This window comes from Carassius auratus, unplaced genomic scaffold (assembly GCF_003368295.1).
Source record: "Carassius auratus strain Wakin unplaced genomic scaffold, ASM336829v1 scaf_tig00216060, whole genome shotgun sequence".
In the NCBI taxonomy this organism is placed as follows: Eukaryota; Metazoa; Chordata; class Actinopteri; order Cypriniformes; family Cyprinidae; genus Carassius; species Carassius auratus.
In genome coordinates this window covers 439638-457952 of record NW_020528388.1, presented here as the reverse complement: position 1 = coordinate 457952, position 18315 = coordinate 439638, and the positions used below count along the sequence as shown (strand labels likewise).

At 37.1% G+C, this 18315-nt stretch overlaps 1 protein-coding gene across 1 annotated transcript; it reads left to right on the top strand.

The window, feature by feature from the left end:
* The first annotated feature begins 322 nt into the window (after positions 1 to 322).
* On the top strand, positions 323 to 17802 carry LOC113097013 (gastrula zinc finger protein XlCGF57.1-like). Its single transcript, XM_026262243.1, has 4 exons — positions 323 to 386; positions 6775 to 6927; positions 10489 to 11703; positions 16013 to 17802. The coding sequence occupies exons 1-4, from the start codon at positions 323 to 325 to the stop codon at positions 16126 to 16128; spliced, it is 1548 nt and encodes a 515-aa protein (XP_026118028.1). The 3' UTR covers positions 16129 to 17802.
* The last annotated feature ends 513 nt before the right edge of the window (positions 17803 to 18315 follow it).

The following is an 18315-nucleotide window of genomic DNA, read 5'->3' as shown; positions in this document are numbered from 1 at the left end:
ACTGGAGTGAAACGTTATAAGTGTTCACAGTGTGACAAAAGATTCAGTTATTCGTCAAGTCTGAAAACACATGAAATGATCCACACTGGATTGAAATCTTATAAGTGTTCACACTGTGACAAAAGATTCAGTGCTTCATCAAGTCTGAAAACACAAGAGATGATCCACACTGGATTAAAACCTTCTACATTTTCAGACTGTGACAAAATATTCAGTGATTCATCATGTCTAAAAACACATGAGATGATCCACACTGGAGTGAAACCATACAAGTGTTTACACTGTGACAAGAGATTCATTTATTCAGGACATCTGAAAAAACATGAGAGGGTTCACACTGGAGAGGAACCGTACAAGTGTCCACATTGTGACAAGAGATTCAGTCAGTCAGGACATCAGAAAAACCATGAGGATCCACACCGAGTAAAACCGTATCAGTGCACTGCATGTGAGAATTGTTTGAATCCATCTTCTAATCTACACACACACGCAAAAAACGATCACAGCACTTACAGGTCTGATGCTGTGTCCTCACTAAATGTGGCACAAAAATGAATAAAGCAATAAAATACAGGTACATCTTGACAAATTAGAATGCTGTGGAAAAGTTCATTTCAGTAATTCAACTCAAATTGTGAAACTTGTGTATTTAATAAATGCAGTGCACACAGACTGAAGTAGTTTAAGTCTTTGGTTCTTTTAATTGTGATTTTGGATCACATTTAACAAAAAAAACACCAATTCACAATCTCAACAAATTAGAATATGGTGACATGCCAATCAGCTTATCAACTGAAAACACCTGCTAAGGTTTCCTGAACCTTCAAAATGGTGTCTCAGTTTAGTTTACTAGGCTACACAATCATGGGGAAGACTGCTGATCTTATCCAGAAGACAATCATTGACACCCTTTACAAGGAGTGTAAGCCAAAAACATTCATTGCCAAAGAAGCTTGCTGATCACAAATTGCTGTATCCAAGCATGTTATCAGAAAGTTGAGTGTAAGGAAAAAGTGTGGAAGAAAAAGATGCACAACCTACTGAGAGAACCGCAGCCTTATGAGAACTGTCAAGCAAAATCGATTTAAGAATTTGAGTGAACTTCACAAGGAATGAACTGATGCTAGGGTCAAGGCATCAAGAGTCACCACACACAGACGTGTCAAGGAATTTGCTGAACCACAGACATGTGTGTTCATGTGTTAGATTAGCTTACATGTATTTTGATTTATCCAATAAAGTCTTATATAGATTGAATATAGAAGTATCTTTTGTTTTGTGCTTACAAGTTAATGTCTTAAATTGTTGATTTTGTTACCATGCTAATACAATTTTTTAATACAAATAACTCACATTATTTTTTAATTCATACACTCTAAAATATGTCTGAAAAAGAAATGAACCCAAAGCTGGGTTATTTGAACCCAACCAAAATTACTACATTGCTAGGCTAAAATGAACCCAAATTAGGCTAGGCATTAAACCTACAATTCTTGTTCATTTTAAAATCACTTTTACACACAAATAAAAACAATCAAAAGGTAAATATTTATTAAAAAATAAGAGAAAGCTGTCAAGCATGCAGGTAAGAAGAAATGCAGAAAAGTATGGCATTAACAGCTACAGAGTTTAAAAATAAAGCACTGAACATTTGTAATCAAATTCTATATATTGTATTGAAATATACAAACATACTATTATACAATAATTCTACAATTAGTTAAGTTGTTTGCCATCTCTTCTGGCAGGACAGTACACAAATAAACCACAACATTAACACTGATATTATAACACTTAACAGACGTGTTTGTGAAAGAATGCAAACTCCATTTCTACTAAACAACAAAGAACAAGCATTTAACATTTTGTTTTTGACAAATTAAACACTTACAGTTTGTTTCATAGTCCATGAATACAGATCATGTATCACTGTCAGTTTTCATCATCTCTTTAGTATTGCTGTAGTCATGAAGAAGCCCCATCAGCACAGCATTTGACATCTTCTACATCATCCAGGGCATTGTCCTCCTTTAAAACCACTGGTGCATCAGTTTAGGTGAAAATACATTCTCTTCTTTTTACCAGCATTCATCCCAGTCACCGCTTGTTCTACATCATTGGCCTAAAAAGAGAAACACATTTGAAAAAGAAAACATTTCATTAAACTCTATCCCATTTTCAGATAGAGGTGTATTCACATCAGTAAATAGTAAAATGGTAAATAGTATGTTTTATAATTTCAACACTTTGTGTGGTTGTTTGTGTGACTCTTTCTACCACAGCGCTCTAGAATGCTATAATGACAGCAAACATGTAATGAATAAATATATTGCTTTCAGTAAGTTACTTTACTGAAACATTAAAACATACATGATATTCACATACCTCACAAATTTTCATGCACGTGGAGGGCTGCTCTTCAAAGGGTCAGTTCACAAAAAAAAGGTCACTTTCTACAATTTACTCTCTCCATGTTGTTCCAGACCCATACAAACTCTGCTAATTCTTGGAACACAAATAAATATACTTAATATTCTCTTAATTTTTGTGCTCCATTGTTAGTCTGGGAGGCCAATATTTTATTTTGAGCAGACATGTTCGCTATCATATAATTTTAAATGTATTCATACATAAATATCGGAATGGATTATAAATAACTCTGTATTTATGAGGCTTGAAAATACTGATTAACTAGACTCTCAATGTATTAACTAAAAATTATGAGAAAATTAAAAATATATTTTTGTTGTAAGAAAGACAAAAGTCTTAAATGTTTAGAATGACATGAGGGCAAGTAAAATATTTTTTTTGTGTGAACTATTCCTTTAATAGTTCTCCTCTGACCAGACAAAACCAGCAGTTCAATTCCAGGCTGCAGCAAAGTCAGATTGTGCAAAAGAATCATCTGTTTCCTGTTGTCTTGTACTGGTGGTCGTCTGAGACAAGGTCTTTACAGGGGATCTGGGGCTGTAGAGGGGCTGTTTCTAGGTGCTGATCCACCATCTGGTCTGGATATGTACTGGATCCGAGTGACTGCAGTGACCCTCTGATCTGGATACAGACTAGAACTGATGGCTACAGTGACCTCGGAATAAGAGAGAAACAGGACTGACCATTAGGCCACTAGGGAAGTCGTGGCTTAATGGTTAGAGGGTCTGACTCCCAATTGAAAGGCTGTGAGTTCGAGTCTCGGGCCGGCAGGAATTGTGGGTGGGGGGAGTGCATGTACAGTTCTCTCTCCACCTTCAATACGACGACTTAGGTGCCCTTGAGCAAGGCACTGAACCCCCAACTGCTCCCCGGGCGCCGCAGCATAAATGGCTGCCCACTGCTGTGTGTGTGTTCACAGTGTGTGTGTGTGTGTGTGTGTGTTCACTGCTCTGTGTGTGTGCACTTCGGATGGGTTAAATGCAGAGCACAAATTCTGAGTATGGGTCACCATACTTGGCTGAATGTCACGTTACTTTCACTAATATTAGCGTAGATGCCATTCTTCCAATGACAACAATTACATCGGGTGTTATGGGAAGTTTTCCCGGTTCCGGTTTACCTAATTAATGCAGCCTAAAAATCCTTTAACTGTGAGGAGACCAGCTGGTCCTCGCCATCCACTTTTGTCATGTTCTATAACCTGGACATCCCGGCCTTGCATGGTCGGGTCCTCTCGGTATAATACAATGGCCTCTGTCAAGCTCCATCATCATGCCACCTCCAGGGAGCTAGCTCCCTCTTATCAAGTGTAGCCTAAAGGGTTCAATGGCTCCGGCCCTCTCATTTGTCCCCTAGTAACCATTTGTTTGTTTGTTGTTGTTGTTTTGGCATATTAATTTATATTTGCTCTTTATTTGAAGCACAACTCTACAAGAAAGGTAACATACTATAAAACTGTTGGTACTTAAAATGTTTCACTGAGCTGAAATATAAACTTAAAAAAATCTCAAGATAAATGAAATTAAAATAAAATCTAATTTAAGTGATTTAAGGGCTTCAAACAACATATCATGGCTCCATGTCTTATAGACTCTCCTCCTTTAGTCCTGTCGTTTTGCCTTCTTGATCTTTGGCCTTGGCTAAATCAGCTGGACACACTCTATCTAGCATCACAATTTTCCAGACTTTGCCCCTCTACACAGTCGCTTATCAGATCATTCTATATTCGCAAGTTTAGGTATTGTCTCTATAGCCCCTTTCACACTGCCATTCCGGCAAATACAGGGTAAAGTGTTCCTGTAATTATTCCCTGGTCGCTAGATTTGGCACTTTCACACTGCCAGTGATGACCCGGTATATGTGCGTGCTTTCACACACAACCCTTGAAGATCCCGTAACGACACGTGACATCAGCGCGTGACGTGTAATGTACGAGTCGACAACGCTAGGCACGTTATACTTTAACTGAAGCAAGCAAACGATCTCTGCGTCAGCGCGGAAAGTGAGGAACTAACTGATCTCTGCTTCATTACAGTTTGCACATATGTTTTCGTCGCGAATGTTGATCTTCTTTCAAAACAGCCGGTAAAAAAGTCGCGCGATAACGCGCGTCATCACTTCGATACCGAATTAGATCTGGCTTTTGTTCACACAGCGCTCGTTCCGGATCGATTACCGCAATGTTACTATGTCCCCGACCCGGGTTCGATTTGGTAATCAATTCCGGGACGTGGTTGCTTTCACACAGAAGGCGACCAGGCAATGTTACGGGAATATTGCGGGTCCGACGTGCAGTGTGAAAGGGGGCTTAAGGGTGCTTTCATACTTGGTTCATTTGCCTGGTCCAAACCCGAGTTCGGTTGCTCCCCCCTCCCCCTGCCCCCACTGGACTGTGTTTATATTATACATTTGAGTCCGAACGGCGGTTCGCTTCCGTCATCAAGGCAGCAGTTGTTTGCCCCGTTGCTTGGTAACGACAGCGCAGGAGAAGGCGGCAAATGCATAACATTACTCTCCGCACTTTAATGTATTACGTTTTTGAACTGTTCGTTTTGTTTATAAAGCTTCGGTACATAACGGCACTTGCGTCTGTCTTATGAATGTACTGAAAATTCTCTAAAGAACGTTGAAGGCGAACACAAATGAGATGTACAGCTCTCTGCTTGCAGCGCGTCATTCACGCTCATCAGGAAAGTGAGTGAAACACACACACAAACACACATTTTCATCAAATAATTTGTCATTAAAAGCGGTTCACTTCCGCGATTTGGTACCGTACCAGCTCACATGAAGCGTACCCCAGACCACCGTTTTTAAGCGGACTCGGGTACGGCTCGCGGGTGCCCATTCGAGTATGGAATACAGCGTTCATATCATCAAAACGAAGCGAACTCTGACGTCAATCGACCCCTGCTGTGCACCAAAAGTGCTAGTGTGAAAGCACCCTTAAGCTACATGCAATATTGGTATACACTTTTCTAACGTCAAAAGCATTTGAGGAGAATGACTTACAGTCACCAAACAACTGTTGTTCTTGGTGTCATCTATAATGCACAGTTTAAAATGTTTGATATTTATTAAAATTGACTGTAAATCATATGTAAATTATGCTATTTTTTTACATGGGCTCAAACACAAATCTGAAGATCAATAGAATTTGAGGAAAAACACTTCATTTAGGTGTCAACTACAATGCATACCTCATACATTTATTTATATATATATATATATATATATATATATATATATATATATATATATATATATATATATATATATATATATATATATAATTGTAAATTGTCACTTTCAGCCACATTTCTATGAAATGTTATTTATTTATTTATTTTTCCTCAGGTTCCCTTAGAAAATTACCCATGGTTTTAACAATAACACAAAAAAATATAGTACTTGTAGCCATGGTAACTGCAAATTATCCAAGGTTTTATACTTTGAATCATAATTTACAAAGAAGTATTAATATACTGTATTTTTTTTCTTCAAATGGTTAATGAACTACTTACTGTTGGAGTATATTTGAAGCATAATTTTAATGTGCTTCAAGTACATTTAAATTGTATTTCAGCTCATCAGTATATTATAAAGCTGTTTTTTTCAGTATAAACACACGTTCACACTTAATATATTATATATTAGAGGCAAATATATTATAGGCTACACATTAATATTTATTGTACTGTACATTTAATATTATGATATATAGAAAACTTTAATGTATATTGTGTAAATTACAAATATTCATAAAGTAAACTTAAAGTACAGCAGCATACATACCTTGGTGAAAAACAATACTATTACAGGTATTACAAATGCACTTGAAATACGAGCAAGTTTATAGCATATTAATACAAACTTATTCAAGTACATTTTAATACATTATACAAGAAGAAAAAAAAGACTGAAATGCAATAGCAAAGCTATCTTTTCTGTTAAACCTTTATTATACACTCTAATCCCCGGTATTATTTTCCTTCTCTTGTCGCTTCTCCAGTCCAGCGGGTGGCGATAAGACACAAGTTTGTTTACCAAGCACCAATAAACCTCAGAAGAAGAAGTCTAGTTTCATCACTCTCCGTTTTGTTTTATTGTGGCGCTGTTTAATACAATCTATTAGCTGTTTTTTTTCTGCAAGTAGAAAATACAGTTTTTGAAACTTTTAAATTAATATTCTCATCCTCACAGTCGTGACTAAGTTTTGAATCAAGCAGGAATATCTGGAGGAGGATAATCTGAACTGAGATCTGCTGCTGTAAAGATGATGTTTGTTAAAGAGGAGAACACGAGTGAACCAGAAAACCTGGAGAATAAAACATGAGGAACCAGAAACCTGCAGAATAAAACACGAAGAGCCAGAAAGCTGGAGAATAAAACACGAGGAACCAGAAACCTGGAGAATAAAACAAGAGGAACCAGAAACATGGAGAATAAAACACGAGGAACCAGAAACTATAAGAATAAAACAGGAGGAACAAGGAGGTGGGTCTTTATTTTCCATTAATCTTTAATGGCTTTTTGTGGTACATTAGGCTTACAAAGTTTTAACCATCTGGGCTCGGATTTCATTGCATTCTTCTGAGATTAATTCTGGGGCAGTTTCTTGGACAGCGTTTAAATTAAGACAGAAGTAGGCTTAATCTAGGATAGTTAATTATGGTTTTAAAAATGACTTTCTGAAACACATATTTTCACATGATTTCTAACTCATATATCATGGACTATAATAAACTAGGTTCATTTAAAACTAAGTGTGCTAATATGAATTGGCATGACAGAGGATGCTTATAAAAGATGGAATGGACAAAGTAAAGCTTAAAATTGAATGTTACTGAGAAGCAAATCTAAAGAAAACAATAGCAGTAGAAAAAAGACAGACAACAAAAAAAGATTGTTACTGAAGGAAAGAACCTTTTTTAAAGCAAGCAAAGTACACTGCACACATCAGCTGTCAAATAAAATAATAATAAATTGTATTTGTAATGCCCCTTTCTTCCACTCAATGCGCTACAACAGTATAAAACAACATTAAGAGAAACAACATAACCCCATAATAGCAATCACAGCAATAACAACTGTAAAATTATAACCAAGATAGAGCTGGCATACCATAACTAGGGTCCCATGATTTCCGCGATGCAGAAAACACGGAGGGAATCGCGGAATCCAGTCATAAAAACAGAATTTACAGTTTAACGTGAAATTTGCCAAATTTTGAATGAATTAATCAAAAATAGGCCATTGCACTTACATCAAATCACGATATGGACTAATATCTGTAAATATTAAGCCGGAACAATCTGTTTTAAATATGAATTCTGCATGTTCTGCGTGTCTCTTTATTAACACACGGAAGCCCGAGTGATGCTCGCGGTGATTTCAGCATCTGCTGTCTCACTAAATAAGATGTGAACACTTTGATTTGAGTAAAACTAGCGTCACACCACATACACAGAACTGTAAAGGTACGTCAACCCGTCAAAATAAATGTCCGGTTAAAGACTATTGTTCAGCCTACTACTAAGACATTTTTTTTTTTTTTTAAGGTTTAATCACACAACATTTCTTCCATGTTTTATTTTTAATAGTAAATCCCCTTTGTTTAACAAAAAGTTAAGTTTGCTTAATTTTCAATAATTAAAAGATAAATTAAATTAATGTTTTATGTGTTTAATGTTAAATGTGCATCAAAATGCTTTACTTAATACCCCAACGGAATGGCAATTGCACTTAATTCATCTGTCAACTTTATTGTCATTGTTCACAGTACAAGTACAGACAAAGAAACAATGGGTAATAATTAAATTTTTATTTTTGATGCATTGCATTCTTTGCATTTAAAAATAAAAAATTTAAATTTCTAAAAAAGGAAACTTAGTTGTTCATTTTAAGAGACCCAGGAGTCCTATTTTGTATTGCATAATTAATATTGCACTTTAATTAAGCAAAAATGCAATTTAACCGATTACTCGATTAATCAATGGAATTTTTGGTAGAATACTCGATTACTAAAATATTCGATAGCTACAGCCCTACTAGAGAGACGCTGCCGTGTAGAAATAATTTGCACACACAATCGCTCTCACTAATGCATTCATATAAATGTAATCCTAACTTTACTACTTTATCTGTATCGGATTTAGAACGAGCAGAAATCTGTGAGAAATAAAACAACCCAAAGGCAAAAGAACTGATAAAAATGAGCTGTTCGGTGCTAGGAGCAATTGCCATGTGGGCAGCGCTGTGTCATATGCCATAGATGTGCACAGGTGTTTTTCGCAGCTCCGGACTTATTGGTTCATTAATGATGTCGTCAGTTACTAGTCGTCTTCAACTTGATTTTCATCACATAAAAGTCGACTTAAAAAAAAACCCTAGACATTATTGGCAGGGGACACAATGACACTATGAACAAGGTCCGTGTCACTAGTTAAAATTGCTTATTTCTCTGGATTTAAACATTCTTCAAAGTTCACAAAATATATGACACTGTTCTTGTGGTTTTTGGATATTAAAAAAAACAAAACTTTTATTTACTCGCCAAAAAAGCAAACTGCAACAGTGTTGCGAGACTCGCCAAGCTTTTGTGGCTCGCATGGCAGTAAATAATACGTTGATATGATCATGCAGTCAATACAGATATTTCATAAAAACATTAAAAACAAGTAGAGCTATAACATAACCCATTATAAAACCTTACACCAAGTCTACACCGGAAAAGAGTGGCGCAGTCTAACAAAAGACAACAGAACCCAGTAATGTTGTCTACACTGGATGCGGCGTGATGCGACACGATCCCCATCAGTAAACTGATGCCTCGTTCTATTTATGACAACATGTTCAGATGATTTGCAACTGTAGTGTGATGTCATCAAGTTTAGATAGACTTTTAATACAGCGGGGGCACGACACGACAACTCTCGCATCCAGCGTTGAAGCAGTTAAACAGTATTTGTTCTATTACCAATATTTTTTTTTTTAAATGAATAACCAGCATAAACTGTTAAACATCTGCATTGCAAGATGGAAATATAGATATATATTTATACTTGCTCTGTCCTACTTCCGTGGCACTGACTCACTGTGAAGTTGGCAGTATTATTTTAACAGCTCTTAACGCCGAGTGTGCACTTGGATGGTTAGATTAGACTAAAGGTCTTTCCAGCATTAAGGTTGTACTGCTTTTTTTAATTTTTATAAATCATCTTGTCTCAGGTATACATTTGACTGGTAAATAATAAATGATATTAAACCTTGTTTTTAACAATTTCTTTGTCATCTTAATATTGATTTTATGTATGGGGGAACATTTTTTCCAGATTTTTATTTGTAGGCCATATCGCCCAGGCCTAGTTTCTCCAAATATGGCTGATTGGCTTCAAGTCTCAGGTTTGGCTGGGCCACTCAAGGATGTTCATAGAGTCATCCCTAAGCCACTGCTGCATTGACTTGGCTGTTTGTCATATTGGAAGGTTAACTTTCGGCCCAGTCTGAGGTTATGATGATGCTGCTGCCACCATGCTTCACTGTTGGGGATGGTATTATGCTGATGATAAGTGCTTGGTTTCCCTCAGACATGAATGAGGAATTGAGGACCAGAGAATCTTTTATTTCATAGTCTGAGAGTCTTTTTATATACATTTCAATCAGGGATTCATGTATCTTTACTGAGGAGAAGCTTGAGTTTGGCCACTTTATCATCAAGCCCAGATTGCTGGAGTGTCCAAGTGATTTCTGTCCTTCTGTAAATTTCTCCCATATCCATATAAGATCATGGAGCTCAACCAGAGTGACCATCAGTGTGTTGATTCCCTCTCTAATCAAGACAGTTTGGCCAGGAGGCTAGACCTAGGAGAGGTCCTGATTGTTTCAAACCTCATTCATTAAGGATTATGGAGGCCAAAATCAAAAGGAGAAAAATTGATTGTCTGTTACACTAGAGTTGAATTTTATACATTTTTAACATTTTCTATTATGTTTTTGTCTGTTTGTTTGGTTGTTTTCAAGTTACTGACAATTGAACTGTTTTTGCTTTTATTTTAGTGTTTATTGAAAAAAGTGAGGCAAATGAAGAATTGAGTGAAGATGAGGAGAATCATCATGTCAGAACTGAAGAAAAACCTTTGAGTTGCTCTCAAACCAAACAAAAAGTTTTACAGAATAGAGCCAAGAAATCTTTCACTTGTCCTCAATGTGGAAAGAGTTTGAAAAGAAAAAATAGTCTTGTGTTTCACATGAGAGTTCACACTGGAGAGAAACCGTTCACGTGTGATCAGTGCGGGAAGAGTTTCACACAATCATCAAGCCTTAAGTATCACATGAACAACCACACTGGAGAGAAACCACACAACTGTTCACACTGTGACAAGAGATTCAGTCGGTCAGGAGATCTAAAAACACATGAGAGGATCCACACTGGAGAGAAACCGTACACATGTGATCAGTGTGGGAAGAGTTTCACACGATCATTAAGCCTTAAGAAACACATGATCATCCACACTGGAAAGAAACCCTACAAGTGTTCACACTGTGACAAGAGATTCAGTCAGTCTGGATACCTGAAAGCACATGAGAGGACCCACACTGAAGAGAAACCGTACACATGTGATCAATGCGGGAAGAATTTTGTACGGAAAGGAATCCTTATGACACATATGAAATTTCATACAGAAGAGAAACTGTACACATGTAATCAATGTGGAAAGTGTTTGACAAGCGAAAGAAATCTTGAGCGTCACATTATTGTTCATACTGGAGAGAAACTGTACACTTGTGATCAATGTGGGAAGAGTTTCACACAATCATCACGCCTTAAGAGACACATGAATATCCATACTGGAGAGAAGCTGTACTCATGTGATCAGTGCGGCAAAATGTTTTTGAGGTCTTCAGACCTGAAGAAGCACCTGAGTGTTCATACCAAGGAGAAGCCACATTCATGTTATTGTTGTGGAAAGAACTTTTCACGTATTTCAACTTTGAAAGTGCATCAGAAAACACACACTGGTGTGAGAGAGTTCATGTGCTTTGTGTGTGAAAAGACTTTCATTTCAGCAAACTGTTTAAAACTGCACCAGAGGATTCACACTGGAGAAAAACCTTATGAGTGTTCACATTGTGACAAGAGATTCAGTGTATCATCAAGTCTGAAAAGACACAAGAGGATCCACACTGGAGAGAAACCGTATCACTGCACTGCATGTGGGAAATGTTTCAAACATTCATCTGCTCTACACAGTCATACAAAAAACTATCACAGTAAGTATTCAAGATTCAGCTTAGATTCTGATCAAATAAATGTTATGGAACTGCATACTGAAAGGGACTGATAGACGATATGAGAGCTGACATTATCAAGTATGTCATCGACACTGCAACAAACAAAAAGGTGTCCAAAAGCATTCACTGCGCAATTAAGCCACGTAGAAAGCAAACGATTGTTCGCCTCTGAGCCGAAATCCGCTTCTTGTAGGAGGGGCAAGTGCTAGCGGTTGTCTGTTTGCAAGATGGCTGATGTTGATCGAGCACTCGGGTCTCTTCCACTTTTTTCCTGCACACTTCCTCTGAATAAACAAATTATCTTGTTAGCAAAAAGTAGCTGTAGGCTATATTGGGGGGAAAATAGTATTAAAAAATGGTGGGAAGGCCGCGGGTCTATAAACGTGTACATGACTCAAAAAGTTGACATGACACAACACACTCTTCCAAGCGAGGTCCTGTTTATTCCTGAAATATGAACTTGTGTATGATACTTGTGTCATATAGCTCCGGTCAATTTGCGTCATTCACATGTGAGGCAAATTCGCGTCTAACGCACCGCGCTAAATGCCTCACACGAGATCTCAAGACTCGCGTAAACACGTCTTTAGATTGACTTAACATTGAAATCATTCACGCCAGACGCTCTATTCGCGTTTGGTGTGAACGCAGCATTATAGTTCCAACAATTAAAGAAAAAATACCCATGTATGAGATCACAGTTAATCGTTACACCCCTATTTACAATGCATAGGAACACAGTTCTTTGTTACTTGAATAAATCAGTTTTTGAAAGAATTGAGTGAGCCAGTGATTCAGTGGTCCTTTCAGATGGACTCACTTGTTTTTGGGAAGTAGTGGCCTAATAGTTAGAGATTCAGACATGTAATTTAACCCAAAGGTTTGCTGGTTCAAGTTGTACAGGCAGGGATTGTAGGTGGGGGAGTGAATGTATAGCGGTCTTTCCTTGCTAACCCACTGCTAACTAAACTGCTAACTCGCTTGCTAACTAAGCTGCTCTCACACTACACAACAACTTCTCACGCAGTGAAAAACACATCACAGAGCGAAGAGGAAACTGACAACGTGCTGACAGACAAAACCAGACCAGGTTATGAAATAAGGTCTCAGGACTCTTAGCTTTCAAATTTTGTCAATTTTAATGAAATTTAAACAATACGAGTTTGTGGCTCTTTAATGCTGTTCTCGAACGCCTTAGTTCAGTTCCCGATCAGGGCGAAGTTCACTGCATTTTGTCCCCAGAATGATAAGAACACACATTATTTTAACGTATTATTTTATTATTTAACATTATTATTTTTACTTAAGCACTGCAAGACATGCATGCATACAGCGCCGAATATGGAATAATTCTGGAAAAAAACTGGTACACAAAACAAGTACTTTAAATTAATTCCTTTGAATATTGCTGTTACTGTGTCAGCCAACAACAGCACAGCTTAATCCTCCACACACGTTTTTATATTTAGTTATATTGAAAACATTTCAATTCAGTCTGTTTTTTTTTTTTTTTTACCCTGTTTAAACATGGATTTCCTTGGAGACCAGCTGTAGCTGTTGGACAAGATGGCGGATAGCAGCGTCAGCACATAATATGTACACATTCCGATTGGACAGATTACCTGTTGGTCATGCTCCCTGTGAATGGTCAATTGTGTAGTTAATCAAATATATTTTTTTTTTTAAAAGGATTAGTTCACCCTAAAATGAAAACTAGACTGTTTTACTTAACCCCGAAGCATCCTAGGTTCACATTCAGATGAATCCTGTCTGAGTTATATTAAAAATTGAACTTGCTATTCCAAGCTCTGTCATTGTGTTGTAGTTGAACAGTCCACAAGTCGTAATATAAAGTGCATGCATCCATAATAAAAAGTACAACAGATAGTTTAGGGAGGTGAATAAAGGCCCCTTGCAGTTAATTCATGTGTTTTTGTAAGAAAAATATCCATATATTCATAATTCAAATATAATAAACACTTTTCTCTCACTTCCGGTATCAGACGTGGAAACCGTTCTGGCAGATGATGTAACATGTTTTCATTGTCAGGGTATGCCCTAACACACTGTGGAAGTCGTGGCCTAATGGTTAGAGAGTCGGATTTGTAATCCAAAAGGATGCAAGTTCAAGTCTTGGGCTGGAAGGAATTGTAGGTGGGGGGAGTGAATATGCAGTGGTCTCTCCACCTTCAATACCCTAACTGAGGTGCCCATGAGCAGAAAACCCCCAACTGCCCCCAAAGTGTGTTTGCTTAACTTCCGTTATCATATGTTGAACCCGTTCAGACAGATGATGCAGCACGCACACCTATGAGGTATTCTAGTCTCACAAGTTTATTTAAAGGAAGCAAAGTTTACTTATTTTAGCAGAGAAAAAACAGACTCCTCTTGATTTATATTGAAATCCCCTGACATGTTTTTCTTTTCTTTTTTTTTCTTTTTTGCAAATCCTTGGTTTTTACTTCTAATTTGTGACCAGCGCTTGGTTTTGTTCTTTCAACCTAAGTGATTTACAAATGAGAACAATAGAAGCAACCCTTGCTTCTGCATTCTGGATAAATTGCAGAGGCTTGATAGTACATGAATTTGGTAAGACTGCTTTTAGTTCTGCTGCTCCTTGGTGTTGGAATTTGCTCCAAAAAGTTTTGAAGCTTTATGTTTTTTTTCCACTTGAACATTTAAACAATTTCTTAAATGTTCCAAATTTGAACAATGCACATGTTTTTAATTACTCTACTATTTCATTTTAAATTAACATGTATTGTAAATCAGTTTTGTTTGTTGAGTCCATTTTTGTGATTCTGTGTAACTTGTGTAATTGTTGCCCCAGGGCTCCCTTGTAAAATATATTTGAACATCTCAATGGGACATGAACTGGTAAAATACAGGGTAAATAAAATAAGGCAAATCTGCAGGACCGGGTCGTTGAAGCAGTATGGTCTGTGAAGCTTAACTGATGGTCAATCACCGATCGATTGATCTCCTAGGTTTCCAGATTGGTTGCTGTCCAGGAGGTTGTTCTGTACAAGAAACAGAGAGTTAGTAAAAAAAAAAAAAAACTCCCTCAAGTGTCTTTGTATTGAATGGAAGAAGGGTTGGATTTAGAGATTGTTTCTTAAGCAGTGGGCTTACCCGTGGCCTGCTTAAATCATGAGGGAACTGTACCAGAGTGAAGAGAGATGTTGATAATGTAAGTGAAGGTATGAATGAAGAAGAAATGGCTTGATGGAGGTAAGGTGGGATAGGATCAAGGGGACAAGTAGTAGGATGATTGGAAAGGATAAGTTTGGAAACGTCCATCTCTGAGAGTGGAGAGAAGGAGACAGACTGTGTATTAGTTATGAAGTTATAATCAGTCTGCGGTGTGGAGAATTGGTCACTGATGGTTCTTGGCTTATTTGTGAAGAAACTTCAAAGTCGTCAGCTGTAAGAGTCGATGAAGGAGGAGAATAGAGGCGGGCAAAGAAGAGAAGAGAAAGTTTTGAAAAGTGTGCTGCATTTGCCTGGGGACCAGTTGGGGGTTCAGTGCATTGCACAAGGGCATCTCAGTCATGGTATTGAAGGTGGAGAAAGTGCTGTACATTCACTCCCCCAACCTACAATTCCTACCGGAGCAAGGCTCAAAATCGCAACCTTTTGGATTACGAGTCTGAATCCCTAACCATTAGTCCATAACTTCCCCAGAGAGTTAGGGCGAAACCCTGAAAATGCCAACATGTTATGTCATCCACCAGAATGGCTTTCTCATATGACATATACTGAAAAGAAAAGTGTTTATTATATTTGAAATTTAGATATTTTTCTTACAAAAACACATGTATTGGCTACAGGAATCCTTCATTCACCCCTGCTGACTGCAATGACAGAGCTTGGAATAGCCAGAACAACCGAATTCATCATAAAGAAGAAAATCATATACACCTGGCTATTTTTAATTTTTGGTTGAACTAACCCTTTAATAGTTCTCCCTATATAAACATGGGGTTTGGCTGTACAATATTAAATAAGTAATTTGAAAAAAAATTGACACCGTCATCTACTTTCCACTGCTGGGCTCAAGACAAAAAAAATAAAAAAGTTTACCGGTGCAACCACCACGTTAACCAACTCATAAAAGCAGCCATTTCTATTAGTCTGTATAACAATAATCTGAATAATCAGTCCCAAATCATCTCGAATATCTTGTGGTGTGTACCCCGTGCTGTTACGTCAGGATTCACTTCTATTTTCACATTTATCAGCTTTTTATGAGATACTGAAAATGAACAATTTTTTTCTTTTATTTCAGAGTTGATTGAAGAAACCGAGGAGAATAAGGAATCCAGTGAAGTTGAGGAGAAAAATCAAGTCAAAACTGGAGAAGTGCAGAGTACCAAACTAAATCACCAAACAGTAAATATTTAAAGAAAAGAAGAGCCAAGAAATATTTCACCTGCACTGTGTGGAAAGAGTTTCACACGCAAAACAATGTCTTGAGCACCATATGAGAGTTCGTAATGGAGAGAAACCGTGATCAGTTTGGGAAGTTTCACACAATCATCACATTGTAAGAAGCACATGAACATCCACACTGGAGAGAAACTGTATGCATGTGATAAATGCGGTAAAATGTTTTTGTGGGCTTCAGTTCAGAAGAAACACCTGAAAGCTCATTCAAAGAGAAGCCACATTCATGTAATTTGTGTGGCAACAGTTTTTTTTTGTGTCCACACAATTGAAAGTACATCAGTAATTACATACTGTACTGCTGTGAGAGAGTACATGCTTTGAGTGTGAAAAGACTTACTTTAGTGAACCGTATCACTGCACTGCATGTGGGAAGCATTTCAAACATTCATCTGCTCTACACAGACATACAAAAATCATGCCCAATAAGGCCCCGTACACACAGAGATACATTTAGCTGTATTCATCCAGATGGATCCAAGGTTTTGGGAGCCTGAAACCACTTTTTTTTTTTTTAACCAGGGTGGATAAATCTAAAGACGTCATTCTTGCTTTTTCGTGTGTACAGTCAGTCTGTATATTTTGTGAAACAATGTTATCATCACTGCACGTCCATGTCAGACGCAGCTATGTCATGGAATAACGAAAAACTATAACAATGCAGACTACATGCTTGTGTTCGTGCTGCAGAAAACTATTAGCTTTACTAACTTAATTAGATTTCTTGTTGTGTTGGATTTGTATACAGCGTGCAAGGTTTATGCACATGCTCTAAGTCTTCTATTATTTAAGTGCATCTCTGTGCCAGCATTATACTTGTATACTGTATGAAATGCATAATATTTGTCACTTGTAGTTTGCTTAAATTTCCTTGAAGGGAAGTAGAAGCTTTTTACACACTGTTCTTGTTCAGTAAGAATGCCAACTGTTCTGGTTTTGGTGCTGGGGAAATTAAGGAAAATCACTTACAATTTATTATTGATACATAAATATATTAAATATATTAATATTAACTGTCTTGCCAACTGTTTCTACATGTGATAATATCCAGATATCTGTCTTTAAATCTTTTAATTGCCTAATAAACTATATTTTACAGCACACAAGAAAAAGTTTGAATAAGACTGCTTATAAAGTCTGTTACTGAGTCTAAGTCTGTTATTAACTTATTTTTGTTTGATGGGTTGGTTTATTGATGTTTTGTTTTGAACAGAATTTCTTCATTATCTGCTGTTGATGACATCACTATGATGTACAGTCAGTCAGCGTCGAGTCTTCTGAAACAAGGCCAAAAGTTCACAATATTTCACATATTTACACAAGCATCAAACATATTTTACACCGTTTAAGTAGCATATTACAGGCTCTTTTCTGTGTTGTTTCCTGGGTTCAGCACTACTTGTGTTTTCAGGTGTTCATTTTTTTGTCATACAAGGTGAAAACTCAAAAGGTTTTCAATTCTGTCTTAAATGGCTCACTTCAGGTGCACTTGCGGTCTTTAAGACTTCACAACGGCCGCTGTGTATGTGTCCACCAAACTCCTGATTTATCAGTATATGTATTGTTCATTTGTGACACTATATATCCTGTACTCACTGATTATTGCATTCTGGTTAGATGCTAACTGCTTTTTGTTGCCTCGTACCTTACATGTGCAATGAAAATAAAGTTTAATCTAATCTAATGAACATCCTTATCATAATCATCCTTATCATAATCATGAACATCCTTATCATAATCGTCCTTAAAAAGATTATTATTTAATTTCCATAGCCTCTAAGACTAGAGTTCTCTTTTGTGCCTGTAAGCGTTACAGAAATAAGATTATGATCAGTTTGCAGAGGCATAATTATTAATATTTTGCTTGTCAAGTTGCAAAGCAGAGGTAGAAATAAAGAACATGTAAATTCTAGATTGCAAAGATTTGTCTTTGTTAGACCATGTATATATCTGATATTCCGGGGTTGTAATCCTCAAGTATCAAAGTGATAAGCTGGCACATACAGAAGCTATGTTTGATTGTGCGTCACGTTGAGAAGAGGATGTCTATCACTCAAATTACACAGTCAGTAGTATCTTTGAAGTTGTTGTGCTTAGTTCACGTGATAACATAAACATGGCGGATCGCATTCATACTCAACTAAA

Coding starts and splice junctions, on each gene's coding strand:
- LOC113097013 (XM_026262243.1), top strand. CDS start 323: ATGAGAGGGTTCACACTGGAGAGGAACCGTACAAGTGTCCACATTGTG. Junction 6,928..10,488: donor AAAACAGGAGGAACAAGGAG/GTGGGTCTTTAT, acceptor CTTTTATTTTAG/TGTTTATTGAAAAAAGTGAG. Junction 11,704..16,012: donor TCATACAAAAAACTATCACA/GTAAGTATTCAA, acceptor CTTTTATTTCAG/AGTTGATTGAAGAAACCGAG.